Source organism: Pelodiscus sinensis, chromosome Z (assembly GCF_052426305.1).
Source record: "Pelodiscus sinensis isolate ZL-2025 chromosome Z, ASM5242630v1, whole genome shotgun sequence".
Taxonomy (NCBI): Eukaryota; Metazoa; Chordata; order Testudines; family Trionychidae; genus Pelodiscus; species Pelodiscus sinensis.
The window spans coordinates 36392768-36412828 of record NC_143085.1 but is presented as its reverse complement, the minus strand read 5'-3'; the positions used below and the strand labels follow the sequence as shown (position 1 = coordinate 36412828).

At 46.3% G+C, this 20061-nt stretch overlaps 1 protein-coding gene across 5 annotated transcripts in view; it reads right to left on the bottom strand.

Annotated features, from left to right (window-relative positions):
• MYO18B (myosin XVIIIB) overlaps positions 1 to 20061 on the bottom strand; it is a 248737-nt gene that overhangs the window by 200328 nt on the left and 28348 nt on the right. For all 5 annotated transcript variants that reach the window (XM_075898877.2, XM_075898879.2, XM_075898880.2 and 2 more), the window contains one exon: positions 17541 to 17604. In XM_075898877.2, coding sequence (XP_075754992.2) covers positions 17541 to 17604 — 64 coding nt within the window. The remainder of the gene's footprint in view (positions 1 to 17540; positions 17605 to 20061) is intronic.

Here is a 20061-nt window from a genome sequence, read left to right as displayed (position 1 = left end):
TGGTGATGCAGATTCAAGTTGGCACTTGGCACACTAGGCATGTAGAAGAGGCACTGGGATGGCTGGCTTCACAGCTGCACTATCAGTTTGCTAATGTTCAGAGCACAGGAAAGCACAGGCAGCTCGTTTTGTGGGGCGGCGTTGCCAAAAATGCCCATCTGCCATGGCAAGGGAGACAATTTGAATTCCAAAGACCAGGGCAGTCCTGAGCCAGGGTTTGGGTACAACAGGGGAGTGAAAAACCAGTTACCAGTGTCAGATCTAGAGCGGGGCTCCTAAATGCACTCCTGCAGCTCAGGAGAAAGGAGATCTAAGATATTTATCCTTGCCCTTCTCTAACCAGCCCTCCACTAGCCAACCAGCCCTCACTGTTGAGCTAAGACTGTGCCTCAGACTGGCCAAACACCTTTGAACTCAACAATGTTTCCTCTTTCATATAGGAATCTTCATCACTGTTATTAGACACATCAGAATCCAGCTACTCTCTTTCTATTCAGTTACTCTTCTCTAACCTCTTCCTAGAGAAAGAAACTAGTGCACCAGTCTTTTTCTAAAGCCTCTGCTTGCTGCACATGAATTAAAAAGTATTTGATTTTGAGAGGCCCCCCCTGAAGTCAACCAAAGCTGTGGGTATCCTTCAGGAAAAATCTGGAGATGGGAAAATGATCACCTTGCTTAAACAGAAGGGTTCTTGGGTCACCCTCATGAGCAAATTATAGTCTAGGAATGTTTACAGAAATTTCCAGAGAGTCCTAATATTTTAGCAGGATGCTATTGATTTAATGTCTAGCAACTTCTATATGACTTTGAAATCAGGTCATTCTGATAAAAAGTTCAGAAAAACTGACCTATGAGGAAAGGTTAAAAAAATCGGCATGTTTAGCCTTGAGAAAGGTTTAGCCTTAAGAGGGGGACCAGCAAATAGTCTGCAAATATGTTAAGAGCTTTTACAAAAAGGTCAGTGATCAGCTGTTCTCCATGGTCACTGAAAATAGGACAAGAAACAATCTTCTTAGTCAAACAGCAAGAGAGATTTAGGTTAGATACTATGTAAAACATTCAAACTATAAGGATAGTGAAGGTAGGATAGACTTCTGAAGGAGGCTGTGGACTCATATCACTGGAGATTGTATAGGTTAGACAAATACCTGTCAAGGACGTTCTAGGACGGGTATTCTATCTCAGTGCTGGGGGCTTGAATCAGTCATGGTCTATTCCAATGCTACATTTCTATGATTCTGTAAAATCTTTACTCACCACACAAAAGCCCAGAATTATTAACCTTATGGACCAGATACAAAGCTCATCTTTTTCTAGGCTATTTTGGGAGGGGGAAGAGTAAACAAAGGACTCTTTGACTCTGATCTTTGGGGAGCATGTCAAGGATGTGTGGAGGATCTGTTATATTATGTAGAATGAGTGGGTTTTGTGAAAGTGCATAGAGCACTGCATGAGTATTGTCTATGTAACAAATAGGTAACGGTGGGAGGAGAGGACATGACTAAGTGTGAAATCAAACAATCATCTGGTATTGTGTGTCTCAGCATAAAAAGCATCCAAGTTAATAGAAATACTGCTTTCAACTGATCAGTCACACACACAAAACAGCCCCATCATAACACACACAAAAGTGTGATCATAGTAACCGCTGCTTGGCAGATCACTTGAGAGAATCTGAAAATAAATCCCCAAACATTCTCCTCTTATTTATATGGCAGGCCCAAATCAGGATCAGGGCCTCCCTATGCAAGGCACTCCATAAGTATAGACTTGATCCCTGCCAGAAGAGTTTGCAATTTAAGGGGCTCAGCTATACAAACACGTCATTTGCAGCAAGGCAGGGTGTACATTTACCCAGACATACACTAACCATCTATGTGACTCCTGCAGCCATACACAACCAGTTCCCTAACCCACAACTCCCATTTCAAAGCAGTCTGGACCAGTGGGCACCACAGAACTTTTTGTGTGACTCCACAGGATTCTGGCAGATTAGTGGGGGGTAGAATCACACCCCAGCTTGCTGTGAACTACAGGGATGGTTACACTCTACACTGCAGGGGTAATTCCCCACTCAAGGAGACATACTCATGGGCTACGTCTAGACTGGCATGATTTTCTGCAAATGCTTTTAACGGAAAAGTTTTTCCGTTAAAAGCATTTGCGGAAAAGAGCGTCCGTGCCAATCTAGACACGGTTTTGTGCAAGAAAGCCCCGATCGCCATTTTTGCCATCGGGGCTTTTTTGCGCAAAACAGTTTTCAGCTGTCTACACTGGCCCTTTTGAGCAAAAGCATTTCTGGAAAAGGGCTTTTGCCCAAACGGGAACGTCAAAGCATTTGTGCAAGAAGCACTGATTTCAGACAGTAAAACGTCAGTTGCTTTTGTGCAAAATCAAGCAGCCAGTGTAGACAGCTGGCAAGTTTTTCCACAAAAGCGGCCACTTTTGCGGAAAAACTTGCCAGCCTAGACGCAGCCATGGTGGTTTTCATCGAGGTAGTGCACTAAAAGTAGAACATAACTTGGATATTATGTTCAAGGACATTTTAGAGATGGGTGCAATCTGGTCTTCTGAGAGTGTATAAGCCTCTCTGTGGTCCTAGTCCCCAAGCTTGCTTTTGTGTGTATTACCATAAACTAAATGCTGTAACTTGTCCAGAAAACTATTGAATGCCACCCGCAAATGAGCCATTGGAGAAACTGGAACTCTCCCAGTTCATCTCCACCCTAGACTTAACCAAGGGATACTGGCAAGTACAGTAAAACTCCATTAGTCCGGCATCCAATGCTCCGGGACTCCTGATGGTCCGGCACCATCAGGAACCCAGAAGTGCTGGGGTAGCCGGACAGGCTTCCCCCATTCAGCTGCTGCTGAAACTGACCAGCAGCTGAATCGGGGAAGCCAGGAGCAGAGCAGCTGGGGTGCTGCTGGGTTGGTCTCGTAGCGCTGCCCCTCGGGGCTGGGGGACCAACCCGGCAGGACCCCAGCTGCCAGGAAGCCCAGGGCAGAGCTGCTCTGCCCGGGGCTTCCTAGAATCAGCCCCTGATCTGTTTCAGCAGCGGCTGAATCGGGGACCCCTGGGGCGGAGCAGCTGGGGTCCTGCCTGGTTGGTCACGCAGCGCCGTCCTTTGGCACTGCGGGACCAACCCGGCAGCACTCCAGCTGCTCTGCCCCAGGCGTCCCCAAGAGTAGCTGGGGTGCTGACAGGTTGGTCCCGCAGCCCCGAGGGACAGCGCTACGGGACCAACCGGGCAGTACCCCAGCTGCTCTGTCCCAGGTGTCCCCAAGAGCAGCTGGAGTGCTGCTGGGTTGGTGCCGTAGCGCCGCCTCTCGGCGCTGCAGGACCAACCGGGCAGCACCCCAGCTGCTCTATTGCAGGCATCCCCGATTCAGCTGCTTCTGAAACTGACCAGCAGCGGCTGAATCAGGGACGCCTCGGGCAGAGCCGGACTATGGTAAGGGGAGGCTCTGAGGGATCTGGGGTGGCATCCCCTCCCACCCCACTCCAGACCTCTCATAGCCCCCCCCTTCTGATAGTCCGGCATATCTGATAATCCGGCACCCCCTGGGTCCTAAAGGTGCCGGCTTATCGGAAGTTTACTGTACTTCTCGGATGAATCAGCCAAGGAAAGGTCAGCCTTCATTACACATGCAGGGCTGTATGAATTTTAAATTGTCGCTTTCGGACTGTACAATGCACCTTCCAAAGACTTGTAGATAATCTTCTAGCTGGATTTGGTGAGTTTGCAGTAGCCTTATCTGGATGATGTGGCTGTGTTCTCTGATTCATGGGCAGAATACCTAGAGTACTCCCAAGCTGTTTTCCAATGCATAAAGGAGGCGGGGCTGCCAGTTATGTCTAGAAAGTGTCAAATCAGCCTACACAGGGTAACTTACTTTGGACACCTGGTTGGTCAAGGAACTATCGACCCACTACAGGCTAAAGTAGAAGCTATCTAAAACTGGCTAGTCCCTAAGTTTAAAAAAAAAGGGTCCAAACCTTGGCAGGCTATTGCAGGCAATCTGTACTGAACTACAGTCAGATCGCTGCTCCATTGACAAAACTGACCAGGAAGAAACAACCAAATGCAGTTAAGTGGACTCAGGAGTGTCAGGAAGCTTTTAAGCAGCATAAGGCTGCCATTATGTCTAAACCTGTACTAAAGGCACCGGACTACGACAAACCATTCTACATCACCACGGATACATCAAAGTGTGGTGTGGGAGCAGTTATGATAGAAACAGGCCAGCTTAACAATTCCACCCTGTCATGTTTCTCAGTAAAAAGCTCTCTGAGAGAGAAAGCCACTGGTCTGTCTCCGAGAAGGAATGCTACACCATTGTATATGCTCTGGAGAAGCTACGCCCATATATCTGGAGACAGAACTTTCATCTGAAGACTGACCATTCTCCACTAGAGTGGCTTCACACCGTCAAAGAGACTAATGAGAAACTCCTTCAGGGGAACGTGGCTCGCTAAGACTTTGATTTTGAAATACAACACATTTCAGGAGCTTCTAATAAAGTGGCTGATGCACTCTCCGTGAGAATTTTCCAGACTCAGACAGTTAAAACTGCCCCTGTAATCTGTGTCATTGTATTCCATGAATGTAGGGGATCTTGTTTAGTTCTTCGTGTATTCAATAGAGAATTTAATATGTGCATATATCTTATTAGCTATCTTGTCTCCTAGATCTCCAGAAAGAAATCATAGCCACTGTGATCCAGCCTGCCCAGCACCACATGACTTGTGTAGCATTTGATGAATGGGAGGAGCATTACCCTTTTCTAAACATCCTAGCCATTCGGTTAACTAAATTGCCTGTAAGAGGTAAACCCAGAGACAATGGGTATCCGAGGAGTGTGGCAGGGATACGGGAGAGCCAATGGGAGAAGAGAGTGTGAGATTTGATTTGAAGCAGTGATCTGCCTGGTGTGGTCTTATGTGTGGAAGAGCAAGAGCTGAGAGAGATGGATTGAGCTAGGAATAAGGTATGGAATTTCCAGTGATGGCCATGCCTAAGGAAAGACTAAACCTTGGAACAACCAATATGTGGGTAAACAGGGAATGTTTAATTAGACATGATCAGGTTATTTTCTTTATTTTTTGATTTGTGGGAGTCCACCCGTATGCTATAACTTTTAAACTGAATCCCAGAGAAGCAATTACCTGTGCTTTTAAATCTGCCTTTTTTCAGTTACTCTGTAACACCTAGCAACCAAGTAATGCTTTAACAAGCGTGTTAATAAAATCACCTTTTAGAAAACTGTGATCTGGTTCCTGTGTCCTAGAAGGCAGGTGGTTGTGTGTGCATGTGCCTGAGACAGAAAGGTCACCTATTAGGAATTACAGGTTGTTTTCAAGCTCTCTCTTGAGGGAGGGATAAAGAGCTTTCCCAACAGGAAGAAATTCCCAAGTATCTCTTCCTGGGTCCTCAAAGAGGTTTGTGCATTTGGATGGTGGCAGAGTACCACCTGCCATCAGGGAAGCTGAGACCTTAGAGAGTTTTTAAAAGCCTTTAGTGGCAGGGTATTTTAAAGTCTCTTGTGGGCCCCCACCTTCTGAACTCGAAGTGCCGGAGTGGAGAACAGCCTTGACCATAGCTAACACAGCACGAGCTAATTGCCCCGAGTCCCTGCCTGGGGTCTCAGACAGGCATGTCCTCATGACAGTCAGCCCATTCTGCAGCCTGCCTTAAACTCACGAGCAAAGTGAGGTATTATCCTAGCTAGTTCATTGTGGGGTGCCTGAGGCCACATGTGTGCTGCAAGCTCACCTAACCAGCACAAAGGACTCCTGGAGGAGGTGGCACTACAGCTGCTCCTCTTATATCCAATAGCCCGGTGGTTAAAATACCCACCTGCGGTGAGGTTTGGGGGCTCAAATTTCCACTCTGCTTTGCTCAAAGCAGCTTAAATCAGCTGTCTCATCTCCCCAGTTGAATGGCTAACCTGCAGTCTACCAGGCTTATCACGAGCACCACCTGGTCTGGGCACCTCACTTCAGACATTGGTTCACAAACAATTGGACTTGCAGCAGAAATTACAGGCAGGGTAGCCCAACAGTCTGTGATATACAGAAGGGCCAATTACATGATAAGAGTGGTTCCTTCTGGCTTTAGAAGTAATAAATCTATGGAAAAAAGTCATTGACTGTTCTCAGCACAGTATCTGCAACTGGGATTTGCAGAGAAGTGAAAATTATTATGATTAGTTACACAATTATTATTAAATAGACGTTACTCAAATCCAGTGCTAAAATTGTAATTATAATACACAATTAGTCACAGATTTTAATTAAATGTTTTGTGTGATTGTTTAAAACCCTGTATTTAGGAGGGTTGGTTACTGATTTAATCAGCTGATTTATATTTTCATACAATTTATATAATTCTGTATGTTGCCACAGCAATTTGGAAACTAACCATTGGTCTTCTCTCTTCTTGCCAAATATTCCAGCCTGCTGTTATAATAACTCAGCTAAATGGCTCCAGTCTGCCCTGTTGCCTGAACTACATCCTTATACGTTCATTTCCACTGTGCTGTTTGCCCTGTAGATCTTAGTACTAGTACTATTTCCATGATGTGATATTAACAAACAAGGCAAACCTGAATTTCCTTTCCCTGTTCTAGGAGTTAAATCTTTATATGTCACAAACAGGGAAATGGAGAAATGTCAGAGTCACAGAGACAGTTACATTTTTATTTTTCTGAAGAGATGAAAGGTAAAAAATAATCAGGTGCCCCAAATCGGCACTGAGAGGAACAACAGAGACTGCTCTGGTGGCAGAATGTGAGTTGCATTCCATGCCCTGGACAAGGAGAGCGTGTTCTCACGTTCTAACGCCACCACCAGGTTAGACTGGCGCTTTCTCCAGATAATGGAATCTTCTGAGACTATAAATCTTGGATGCCGGGGAAAGACTGAGCGAGTGAGTTCTCAATGCGGAGCAGAGAAGCATATAAACGAATGTCGGGCTGGCTTCTTGCAGAAATGAAATAGCTGTATCAAGCAGGACAGACACTATCTATACACACACTTCAAGGGAAAGTTCATTCTAAATGTTAGCCATAGGGGACCAGAGCAAAAATAATAAAATGGCGCAAAGTGTGAGCACCAGCATATGACAGGGCCAGCATTGCTGTATAGGGAACTGTATTTTATACCTCTGGCTTCAGGACTCTCCACCATCCAAGAAGTCAGCCATGCAGACCTCGGGGGCAGAAGGGGCTGGGAAATCCACTTAGAAGGGAAACAAGAACACACACACATCCCTGGTCACTTCTTGCCAATGAGATGGTGAGACCCCCGATGGATGCAATGGCAGTGTTCACATACAACCCCATCGGCACACTCTAGCCCCTGCCACCCAGAACAAAAAACTGAACCCCAGGAAAAACATGGACTGGATTTCCTGCAAGGGGCCATTTCCAATGGCAGCAGGAAGGTGGGTTTCAAGTGGAAAAACTCAGGAAAACCAGCAGTGCTGGCAAGTTGCAGGAGAGACAACTGCTCCCTTGCTGTGAGCAGCAACGGGGTACAGCAACTCAGAGGGAACCCCCCCTCCCTCCGTGGTCCTTTTCCACCTCCACCTCTCTGGGAATGAAGCACAACTGGGGCGGAGCTTTGTGAGCAGCAAGTGTGAAAGCCCCCCCCCCCCCATGCTTTATGAAAATCAGCTTATGAATATAAATATACATAAATTGGAGATGCTTTAGATAAAATACCACGTGACTTTTCAAATATAACAGCCAATGGCTCGGATATCTTCTCAATCAGCTCTCTGAGTATTCCAGGGTGCATTTCATCAGGCTGGGGTGGACCGGGGTGACTTGAAGATGTCTAACTTATGTAAGCAACTTATAACTTGTTCCTCTCCTATTTCAGCTTCCAGACGTACCTTATTTTCACCAGTATTCATATGTTAGGCCTCCAATCGCCACCAGCCTTCTTAGTGAAAACCAAAAGAAAGTCTTTGCCTCTCATTCCTTTCCAAAAGCAAGGGAAAGTAGAGAGGGCCCCTGGCATACAGTCGTGATGATCCTTCACAAGAGGAATTGTACCAGGCTAAGACCAGGTCCACACTATAGGGAAAGGTCAACCTACATTTTGCAATTCCAGCTACATAACCCCTCTCATGAAGGCTCTGAGCCCCACTCCTGCACCCACAATAGATGGATGATTGCTTCATATCACTTCAACAAGCAGATGCTCACAGCCTCTTGCCACTGTGAACCCGAGTTCTCAAAGTAGTGAGATGCCTAAATACCTGGGAATACCTGGCTAGACCCTCCTGACATGGCTTTGAACCAGTGACCTACAGACTAAAAGTTCCATCTCTCCTTATCGCTCCCCTCACCCATCCAGTCATGCTGGGGGCTGTCCAGAAAGGGGTCTGCCACACAGGGCTCTTCCCCTCCTATTTACATTAATTCTTCACTCTTTCTGCCTTGGCTTCAGGGGTGAATTTTTTAACCAGGCAAGATGGGTCCAAGGCACCAAAAATCACCAGGGCTGGGACTGTCCACATGCAGCCCAATGGGTGGTGATCCTGATGGATGCCAATTGCTACCATCCCAATGAGAAGAATCACTAAGGATTTGAACGTCAGTATCCCTAGTGCTGCAAGCTGTTGGCTATTGGTTAATTAAGGGGCCAGCATTCACATAGAGGAGACTTTGTTACACTAGATTCCCACAGGGCTGGACACCGAGGGCAAACAGTGTGGAGGAGCTCTCCTTGAAGACATAAGCTGCTGCTTCTTCCGCTGCAGGGGTGCAAAGCACAGAGGTGGGCTGCCAGCAGCCTGTGGATCAGGCAATGGAAAGAACAGTTTACATGTGCAGTCAAAGAAGCAAATCAGGAAAACTTCTGTGAGCTTCCTGTTTTCATATACTACTAGGTGCCTGCTACAGGTACTCACAGCTTACACATTAGTATTAAAAACCCATGTACTAATTCCATTGCATCAACCCACAGAAAAGCTGCTCCTGGCATGACGAATATCACTCTCCATTCCCTTCCACCACTGCCAGGGAATTCTGAGGGCATCGCTATCTGCTTCCTCTCTCGTGTCAACTCCCCGGCAAGGGCAGGAGAGCAGATTTCATCCCTGCTGCCACCATCATAAGAACATAAGATATTTTGGCCTTGGAAAGAGTTCAGAAAAGGGCAAATAAATGATTAGGGGTTTGGAACGGGTCCCATATGAAGAGAGGCTAAAGCGACTGGGACTTTTCAGACTGGAAAAGAGGAGACTGAGTGGTGTGGAGAGGGTAAATAAAGAAAAGTTATTAATTAGTTACTAGAGGACACAAAATGAAATTAATGAGTAGCAGGTATAAAACTAATAAGCGAAAGTTCTTCTTCACACAGTGCATAGTCAACCTGTGGAACTCCTTGCCAGAGGAGGTTGTGAAGGCTAGGACTATAACAGAATTTAAAGAGAAGCTAGATAATTACATGGAGGTTAGGTCCATAAAAGGCTATTAGTCAGGGGACAGAAATGGTGTCCCTGGCCTCTGTTTGTCAGAGGCTGGAGATGGATGGCAGGAGACAAATTGCTTGATCATTGTCTTCGGTTCACCCCCTCCGGGGCACTTGGTGCTGGCCACTGTCTGCAGACAGGATACTGGGCTAGATGAACCTTTGATCTGACCCAGTACGGCCATTCTTATGTCCTTATTGTCTGTAGTTTGTAGCCCGGCATTTGCAATACTGCATAGTGCAACTCGTCTTGTCCTTTGGCGCAGTGGCTGGCTGGGTGGCAGAGATGGGGTTTCTTCTCTCACTTTGTGTGGCTGCATGTGTTAAACGAGTTTATTCTCAACAGGCAAAGAACTTGGAGGGCCTCAACTCAACTCGTTCCAGGATCTTCACCTCATTCACCGCTCAGGTTAGTCACTGAATAAGCCCTACATGTTCTGTGAGAGCAGCAGGTACTGACAACAGACAACTTTCCTCACTGTCTCAGAGGCACAAAAGTAAAATCAGTCCATTCTGGTACCTCTCATTCCGAATTGGAGTGGCTTCATGGACTTGGCCAGTATTGGCCTTGTCAGAAGTGGAACCATTTTTTCTAGGGGTTTAGATGTTTGCCATTAAAAAAAAATGTTATGTGACATGCTTTGAAGCGCTGCTGGGCAGCCAGGGAGGGGACACTATTCCCAAGTGATTTTACTTTATGGGCGCCACAGTGAACCTAAGAACCCTCTGTCCAGGCAACATTCTCCCAGTCTCCTTCTCTAACAGAGCACGAGTTAACACAACCCCTCAAACCATCTTACTTTGCCATCTACAGCAGCTGTGAGCACAGGCCGTGTTACAGCCCGACAGCACCAGTCCAAGAGGCCAATGGCAGAATTTCTGGTTCCAGGGATATTTCAATATTTTTCAATTTTGTTTCACTCCAGTAGAAACCAAACCAAATAATTCCAAATCTCCCACAAACTAGAACCTCAACAACAACAAAAAAAGTTTCAGAAACACCAACACATGGTGACTCAGACAAAACATGCTCCTGGCCTCAGCTGTTGAACATTCAGTTTGCATGGCAGCTACCCTAAAGACCTGGACTTCAAAACTCTGAGGAACCCTGCAGCTCACTAAGCTTGCTGCTGGGAACCAGGCAGACATGCCCCCCTGCCATCCCTTTGCCCAAGATTTAATAAAAATTCATTAAACGTAAGCTGTTTTCAAAAAGCCTTGGACAAGCGGATGCTTGTTGACATAACTCTGCTTTGCCTGAAAATTTCTGAGCAGCCTCACCCAGACTGCAAAGAGAAGCTCCATCCCAGAGGCTGTGGGATACACCAGGGACCCTCAGCGAAGAGGCTACAAATTTGCAAATTTCCCTGAGTGCTCAATGCCCATCGGACCCTATGTAGGCAATTTCATTGTTTTCTATCAGCCCCTCTCACTAGGCCAGGGAGCTGTGCTTTCACTGTGCAGGGGGTGGAGTGAAGCTTTGGTTTGGTTTGCAACCAGGAGCTTTGCTTTGAGTTTTGAATTAGAACAGGTTGCGATTCAGGAGTCAAAACCAGACCAAGCCAGAAACCAGCCCTAGGGGCATACCTAGGCTTTATATTCACTTAATAAAACCATCTTATTGATTAAGGACAGACTTATGAGGTGAAAGGGTTAGCCTTCAGCTGGGTCAGAGGGGACCCCATCACAGCATAGAGCCCTGATTCCTCCTGATTTAATGGGAAGTTTGGTTTTGGGTGCCAAGGGATAGATTGTTAATACCTGCTGGGTTTTTTCCCCTGACAGTCACTTGTTTCTACATCACGCGGTTGTCTCTCACTGTTTGCACTGCAAGAGAAAAGCCAACGTTTTGCTGTGTTTGAATGTCACTGCAGTTCATTCCCAGGGACAAGAGGACATACTGGTGGAAAGGGATTGGCACAGGGTTATTGAATAAGGTATGGTGTAAATGGACGTGCACATTTGTAGTCTCATACACAGCTATAAGAGTTAACGAGAATGCCCAGGGCTAGTGTTATCATCTCACCAGGAACTGTCTGCCTGTGAACTAGTCCTTCTTTCCCTCTTGTTCTAGAAAATACTTTGGAAACTGATCACAACACCTGTCATTGCTGCCCAGTTCCAATCTCTTGACCCATGGTCGATCTTCTGGAGTTTATTTAGTGCCTCATAATTGTGCATAAGACTAAATCAGACTCAGAGGGAGCCCCCATCAGCATCTGGTACTTCTGCTCTTGCGAGGAGGAATGTTTGCTCCTGTCATCTCCTGCTGTGGGGAAGCCATACTCGGCTTAAGGTAAACCGACTCCAGCTGTGTATTAAATGTATTCTATTTATTCTATATAGCTGGAGTTGCATACCTTAAGCTGACCTTCCAAGTCTAGTGGAGACCTGGCCTGAGGCAAATGCTTCATGAAAAACCCACACATGCACTGTGGGCTCCAAATAACTGTGTTTACTGGATACATACAATATGCATAACTTAGCTGCATACACATTGCTCTGCTGTTTGGGTTCTGGCAGCCACTAAAACATTAAACACTGTGAGCATCGCTGGAGGACTCACTAGCTATTTAAAGAGATGCTGCCCAATTCCTATACACTATGAGGACTCTGGTTAGGATTTTCAAAGATACCTATCGAAGTACTAATCTATAAATCTGGAGCACATTTGACCTTTTAAAAATAAACCATTTCTGTGGAATCTGCAACCAAAAAAGGATTGTGAGTTTTTCCCCCCATTGGTAAAATACTATACAACCAAAGAAAGACACACACATTTTTGTTTTCACGCTTGGCTAATTCAAAACCAACCTAATGGACCTTTCTCAAAGAAAAAGTCACTTTTACACTGAGAACAATCATGAAGGACTTTAGCCCAAAGGGTACATGCCTTGAATAAGAGCTTATAATGAAAGTGTCTTTCCAGCCCTCATGACTGCATCACTACCACACAGCTGCTCTGTCTCGAATGGTGCAATTTGTTTTCAGCTCGCTCTGCTGCAGAGTCTAAAAATAACCCTGCCCCGCCCTGGATTGCTAAGGGCGGGTGTGAAGGTTTTTCTCTTTTTTGGTATTGGCCCCTGGATCTGCCACAGGTAGTCCCTGGAGGGATGCAATCAGAATAAATCCATGTAGTTTGCTTGATACTGCAGGGCAGAATTCACTGCCACAATAGAGAGAAATATAGACAATCACTGAGAGCAATTCCCCATCTGTTTTTCTTCCAGGATTATCCAACTCTGAATAGGGGGCACAATATGGCTATGTCTATACTGCAGTGTTTTCCCGGGATCCTGGAAGTATCCCAGAAAAACTGCTGCATCCAGGAAACGCGTCTGCTCTTCTGAAATATTTTTTGGAAGAGCAGACACGCTTTTTCGGCATCCGTATACACCTCATTTTACGAAGAAGAAGAGATGTTCCGAAAAAAGTTTTTCCCGACATTTGGCCCTGTGTAAACGGGCCAAATATTGAAAAAAGCCTCTTCCGAAAAAAGAAGTGAAAAAAAGCTACGCCGATTGCAGTTCACATTTTGCGTAGCTTTTTCCAGAAGAGCAGTGCAATGTCAACACAGTCTATATGCCTTTGGCTTGTACAGACAGTATTGTAGCAATTACCTGGGGAAAAGCCTGTTGTGACTTTCCTGTTAATTTCTTTTCCACACCCATCGTCACTCTTGTTAACTCTTCATGCAGCCAGGAAGGGAGCAGATGGAAGAGGCCTCAGGGAGCCCTGCCTGAGTAGAACAGGTCATATTGTTTCAGGAACAGATCTAATTCCAAACCCAGCCAGAGATCACATGGACCATCTGGTGGTGCTTGGCAGTGGATGCTTCTGCAGCCCAATCGAAGCCTAATATCGGAATTTGGCTTGCAAAAGAGTCTTTCACGCTGCAGGGAAAACTTCCCAACTGATCTTGCTGAGCAGGAAGAGAAGCCGATGCTGAGGGCATCAATTTCCATGTGTCCTGCCACATTTGTAAATTATTGGTGCTCACAGACCTCTGCCCATGTGCACCTGGAATGGGCTGGAGACTAGAATTAGAGATTAGAGGCATCGATTCTGCAGCGTGTGATTTCCATTGCATGGCAGGCAACCTGTGAGCCACCTGCAGTGCCTGTCAGTCATCTCAAACAGGCACTGCCACCATGAACCACATTGCAACTGCAAGTGCTGCTGCTGTCCAGTGAACCACTAATCCACTGACTACATGTCCCAGACAGCACAAATTGGCAGAGATAGGGATGTAATAGTGTAGTCGATTAATCGATTAACCGATAGGCAAAAGCCTATAGGTTAACACTATAAACTACATGCATTTTGCCCCCTCTCCTCCATCCCTTGCCAGTACATTTTTTAGCAGGCTGGCCAGCAGCCCAGCTCAGTCCTGGCTTACGCTAGGTACGGGACCTACCCTCGCTGCAGCTTTGCATTTAAAGTGTATTAGGAGCCAAGCGGGCAGGCAGCCCGGCTCAGTTCTGGCTCGTGCTGGGTCCAGGAGCTCAGATCCCTACTCTCTGGACAGGGGCTGCCCAGGGACTATAGAACAGTCAAGTAACCAATAAGAATTCATGAGCTTAATTGACTGTTCAATTAAACGATATTTAACATCCCTAGGCAGAGAGGCTCATTAGAACTCTGAAAGAGCTGAGCCTCCCCGGTCACACTGCCCAGAGATTGTTGGAGCCTTGCCTGTGTCCCCTGAGGGAATCCAGCATCTTCATTCTTTTCAATCTGCCGATTTGCTCAGACTAAAGAAATGTGCACGCTGAAGAGTGCATTGAAGAAACTGAGGAAAGATTAACAGGCTGGTTTGAATAGACGCCATTTTCATTTTTCTATGCTTACTGTTAATTAGTTCACTTTCCTTCACACATTCACCACATTAACAGCGCTGGGAAGTAAGACGTGAAATCCAGAGAGATCAATAAGCAAGAGAAAGAAAGAACAACGCCACCCTCCACTTTGTACTGAAAGACTTCAGCTAGCCCATTGCACAACCTTATATATAGGTCTTCTGACCCCAGCGTTAACTAAAATGTAACGCAAGAAGCCCTTTGCCTGTGGCAGGATCTCAGAGATTGCAGCCTGAATTCCTGTTTAATTCATCCCATGGGCAGCGGACCAACACTGAGAAAGGAGAAAAGAAATGCCCCAACCTCATCTCATTTCCTTTGTCCGTTTCAGATTCACAAACGTAGGTGGATCCAGCCTTCCCCAATGACTGCTGCCAAAGATATAAAGTGCCAGCAGAGCTGAGCCGTCACTCACATTTGCCTTGCAATGCACCATGGGGCTGGAGAAAATGGGCCAGGCGCATTATTGACAGGAATTGTCCACAGGTAGGATATTTGCAATTCTATCCAAACCCAGGCATTCGGAATGATGGGAGAAGGTCATTACACTGGGGAATAAGCAGCTTCCACTTGAACCCTTTGGGGTGGCTGTGAAAGCAGAGCTCACTGCCAAGCCTGCAAACTCCACCCAGCCTGTGGCCTGCAGATCAGTTGCAGAAGCAGCTAATTTGTCTAGCCATTGGATCTGATTAACAGCTCCATAATGACGACTGACAATTGAATTGTACCGATTGCTGATATAGCTGCAAATTGCTGTAATTCGTGCCAGTGCTTTGCCACATTGGTAAAATGCCTAATCCCAGCACACATAAGGAGCAGATGATGAAAACCTAATGCAGTGATAGCCCCTAAAATATGATTCTGCTGTTCTGCAAAGCATGATCTCACCCATCTGAGAACTACGATCACAAAGAAATATCAGAAATTATTCACACATACTTAGAACAGTGCATTCTGTCTTAGTTAACTGAATAACAGGGGCAGGCATATTTCCTTAAAGGTGCAGCAGGGAGAACTGCTGAATTTTGCAATACAAGGTTGAGACAAAGTCGAATCCAGCAGGGTGCTAGACTGCCCCACTACAGACACCCAGGAACTCTATGTGACTGCCTGCTAATTGTGCATCCCTTCACCAGACCTCCCTCTGATCAGCTAGCAGTGACTCACGGGTACTCACTGTAAAAGCTGCACTGAGCAATTTCAGCTTCTTTATGGGCCCTGTATCCCTCTGCCCTACATAGTCTCATCACTCACCACCTCAACAGAGCTCAGCAGAGCCTGGCACAACAGAAGGGCCAAGCCTATCATGCCAGCTAGCACTGGGAACCAACATAAGAACTGTGTGTCAGAGCCATTGTGTAGGATCAAGGGGACAGCTTCAGATTGCTGGGGATCCCATTAACTGCAGAGCTCCCACCTAACTAGCCAGCAGGACACCAGGGCGCACTGATTTCCTACAGCTGCTATCGTTGGTATTTACTATTTATGTTGCCAGAATGGCTAGGAACCCTCGCCCAGGAGCAGGACTCAGTTGTGTTAGATGCTGAGCATGGGCGGCCCTAGACTAGCTGCCAGCAACTGGCGCCCTAGGCGAACCATGCAATCAGCACCCCCACCTCCAAACCCCTCAATGATATTGCACCACCATTTGGAGCCCCATTTAACTTGGCGCCCTAGGCGACCGCCTAGTTCACCTATATGGACGGGCCTCCCCTGATGCTGAAACAGAGTGATCAGATGGTCCTGTCCCAAGGAGCTTACAAAAGACAATAGATAGATAGATAGTATGGGGATGGAGAAAGAGAGAGAGAGGTGGTGTCTGGGGATAGAGAGTCAGACAGACAGACACAGAGCTAGTGGAGCACTTGAACCTAATGTGACTGTTAGCATGATAGGCAGTGCTCTCAGCACACCCGTGGCTAACTGGCAAAGAAGAGGTGTCGGGAGAAATGAGAAGGAGGTAGCTTAGAAAGTGCGCATGGAAAGCTTCTCCCAAGTGTGAGGGGCAGTGTAGGAGAAACCACAAAGGTGCTTGTTGGGAAATGTAACAAGTGGGCAATGAAGACTGGCCTCACTGGCTGATCGGAGCTAGGAGTCAACATTCTGATGTCGTAGCATTGGGCTGGCACAGGCAAAGCGGTATTAAAAGATTGGATGTTTTTCATTCCAGAAAACTATTTTCAGACCAGCTGACAAATCAGCTCAGCAACCTTGTGCCACATGCCCAGGCTTTCTTGTTTGCCCTCCTTTGTGACACACCACACACACTGCCATCCAGGACTGAGAAGAAGGACAAAATCCAACTGCGTTGTGAGCCAGATGGTGTGACAAAGGCATCCTAGGACAGACAGCTGTATTTCTGAGAATATCCATCCATCCTGAAATGAATCATCCATTTAAGGAAGGCGGATCTGTGCAAATAATTCAGAGGAGTTTTGCTCCCAGAATTTGGTTCAGGCCCATGCATCCTAACTCTCCAATCTTACTGAGAGATAAAGCATTTATCAATGAAATGTATTTTCACCAGAAAATATTGTGACCTCAAAAGTGAAAATTGGCATGGAAATGTTGCAGTTAATGAAAATGTCATTGGGGAGGTTTGTCAGGCCTAGGATATTTCTGGTCAGAGAGAGAAGGAGAAGCCAGGAGTCTGAAAGGCACTTCCTTGGGATGTGAGAGACACCATGAAAGACACTACCTGCTCTGGATCAGGAGTGTGTGCTTTCTGGGTTTTCACAAGATCTTGTTTTTATACCAGTGTAGAACAAAAACAAATCTGGAAACTTCAAAATTGTTTCACAAAACAGAATTCTTGTTTTCCAGCCAGTCCTTCTCAGGAGCCACATTTAGGTTCAAAATACCTCAAGAAAATTCATGACCTGGGCATTCCACACACCACACAATGCCCCTGAAATTTCCTGTCTAGACATCCATGACACTGTATGAAAATTTGCTGATAGTTTGCTCGGAGGGCTATTTCTCTACTAATGCAGAGCTGACAAACTCTCCATCTGCACCATATTTATAAAACCTGGGGAAATGTCATTGTAAAGGTTAACTCCTTGTAGCAAGAGTCTTATTATCTGGTGTGTTGGAACAAAGCCACTCACACCAAACAGCACTATACAGAGCAGTCCAGAGAAAAGCAGGGCAGGCGAAACAAGAGGAGATGTGACTGGGTTGCTCAGTCCTACCTTTGCACACGGCCGGATTCCAAAGGAGTTGCTCTCAGCCATCTGGTGCAAATGTAGCATCGTCCTGAAAGCAATGATGACAAATGACAATTGACCCACACCTCTGCACTACCAGAGAGATCTCATTGCCCTCCAGAGGGAGCATAATCTAGTGCATGAAAATGTTACAGCACTGAGTAGTGTTCAAAGCCACTGAAGGTGCTCAGATAAGCCAATTGCTCTGCTGAGAGAGAGCAAAAACATGTCACTCGAGAGAGCAAAAACATGTTTCCAGTTGTGTTTCTTAAAGGCTCATGCTACCGAAATGCTTCTCTGGGTCCCTTTCGAGACCATCAAGCCTAAAGGGCCTTCCCAGGGCTGGATTAAGACCTGCTGAGGCCCCAAGCTATGGCAAGTTCAAGAGGCTCCATAGCACTATCCAAAAATGTGTGTTATTCTAACAGAAAGGACAATGAACATAGAAATAATACAGTTGTATATTTGCATCTCTACTGGTACGTAGGCAATGATGAAATGACTAACTAGTCATTTTTTTGTCGCTAGAGGCACCTCAATCTGAGGTCCTAAATCTGTGGTTCCTAACCCTTTTTATACCAGGAACCGGCAAATCCATTCACAAACCTTTGGCGGACTGGTAACATTGTATTTGCATATTTTTATATTTTATGCAAATAATGAATAGGCAAATATGCAAATCAAATGTTACAAGTCCACCAGAAGCGCTGGCCCCCAGGACTGCCACAAACAACTAGCTTCATCTCCGGCACTCCCCACGTGATGGGTAGCTGCTGCAGCTGAAGCCAGCTGTTCAAGGCAGCTCTGGGGCCCAGTACTGTGATACACCCTGGTCCCCTGTGCCCCCAATTCCAGCTCTAATCCCTAGAGCCCTTCACCCCTCCAACCCCAGCATCAGGCACTGACCCAAAGTCACCAGAACCCAACCCCCCTCCCCCTCCCGTGCCAGCCCTCCACCCCTTAGAGCCCTTCACCCCTTAGAGCTTCCCAGTACTAGCCCTGCCTCCAGACCCCCCCATATTAGATTTGCTTTTCAAGCCCCCCAGTGCCAGTCCCCCACCTCTTAGAGCCCTCTACCCTCAGCACTCAATACTTTGTGTGTGTGTTAAACAGAGAACTGAATTTTTTGAATTATTCTTCATTTTCTTCGGATTTGCCCAATCCTGGTTTTAGCCAAAACGTGAAAGTGCCAGAAGTCTCCTGTCCTACCCTGTTCTTGGAACATTTCTCGCCCACGTCTGCACTTGAGTCTCTGAAAGTGACCACCCCATACCCCGAGACTTTGACGCTTGCCCCCTTCCCCTAAGAGCAGCAAGCAAGCTCCCTATCGAACAGTGCCGTGATTCCGATTGTGTAAAGTGGCATCTTTGCTGTCCAATCTCATTCTATCAGAAAACAGAGCAACAAACAGGCTGCTGCATGAGGAAATTATTTTGTGGCTATTCTGCTCCCTCTACCGGAGAAATCAGAGTCCCTCAGTTCAGTCCCAGAGCCTAATTCACATCCCCGGACAAAGATCACATTGATTTGTCTGATCCTACATTTCCTGTTTCAAGTCTCCCTTGTTAGCCCGTAACATTACATCTTTCTCTAACAATAGCTGATCCAGGGCAACACTGGTTGTTCATGTTCCAAGAGTCTTTGTTCTGTATTCTTCCCTCAGGAGAGGCCTGGGAAACACTATTCAGAAGCCAGCTTTTGCGTGTAAATGGGAGGGGGACAGAGAAGCCTGGAAGCCAATCCTAATGTTTAAACGGGGATCTAATAAAAACCAGTGCAGATCAGCCACCTGTGTCCACTAGCTGTTCCGTGACTGAAGAGAAACTTCTAGCAGAATCCACTGGCCTGACTCTTCTGAAGCCGATACACATTTTGTGCTGTCGACTAGATGGCAGTTCTCCTAATTTACACAAGAGGAGAATCAGGCTAATTCTCTCACTGGAATAATACTTCTTTTACCCCTATTTCTAGGTGTGTCTTTCATGTAGGATCTCTCTCCACACATACACACTAGCTCTCTGCGGAAACAACCTCACGTCTAGCTAGCTGAAGAGTCTAATGTGCCCACCTTCTCTCCGGATTATTGAAAAAGTGCCTTTGTAAGAACAAACGGAGATGGAAACTGCGGTGCCCATCACCCAGCTGAGAACCAGTTCACCAGAAGGCACTGGGTCATGTTACAGCTAACTTCTATCTAGGGGCGTGAAAGTGTAAGGGATGTAGCCTGGGCTCATCAATTAACGTTCATGGTTACATGCAGGCTCTTGATATGCACGGAGAGATGGCTTCCTATGTGTACCGGCTCCTAGAGAGCCGACTGCCCCTCACAACATTTTCAGCGGTTACATGGTTACTTAATTACACACATTTTAACATCCCGACTTCTAAAGAACGTCAGGGGAGCAAGTGAGGGGAAATGTGCTGTATGAAATATTGATGGGGTAAGAGATCTCAATGTATAGTGTGCTGGGGTTTGCAGTAGTGAGGTTATATCTACAGACATTAC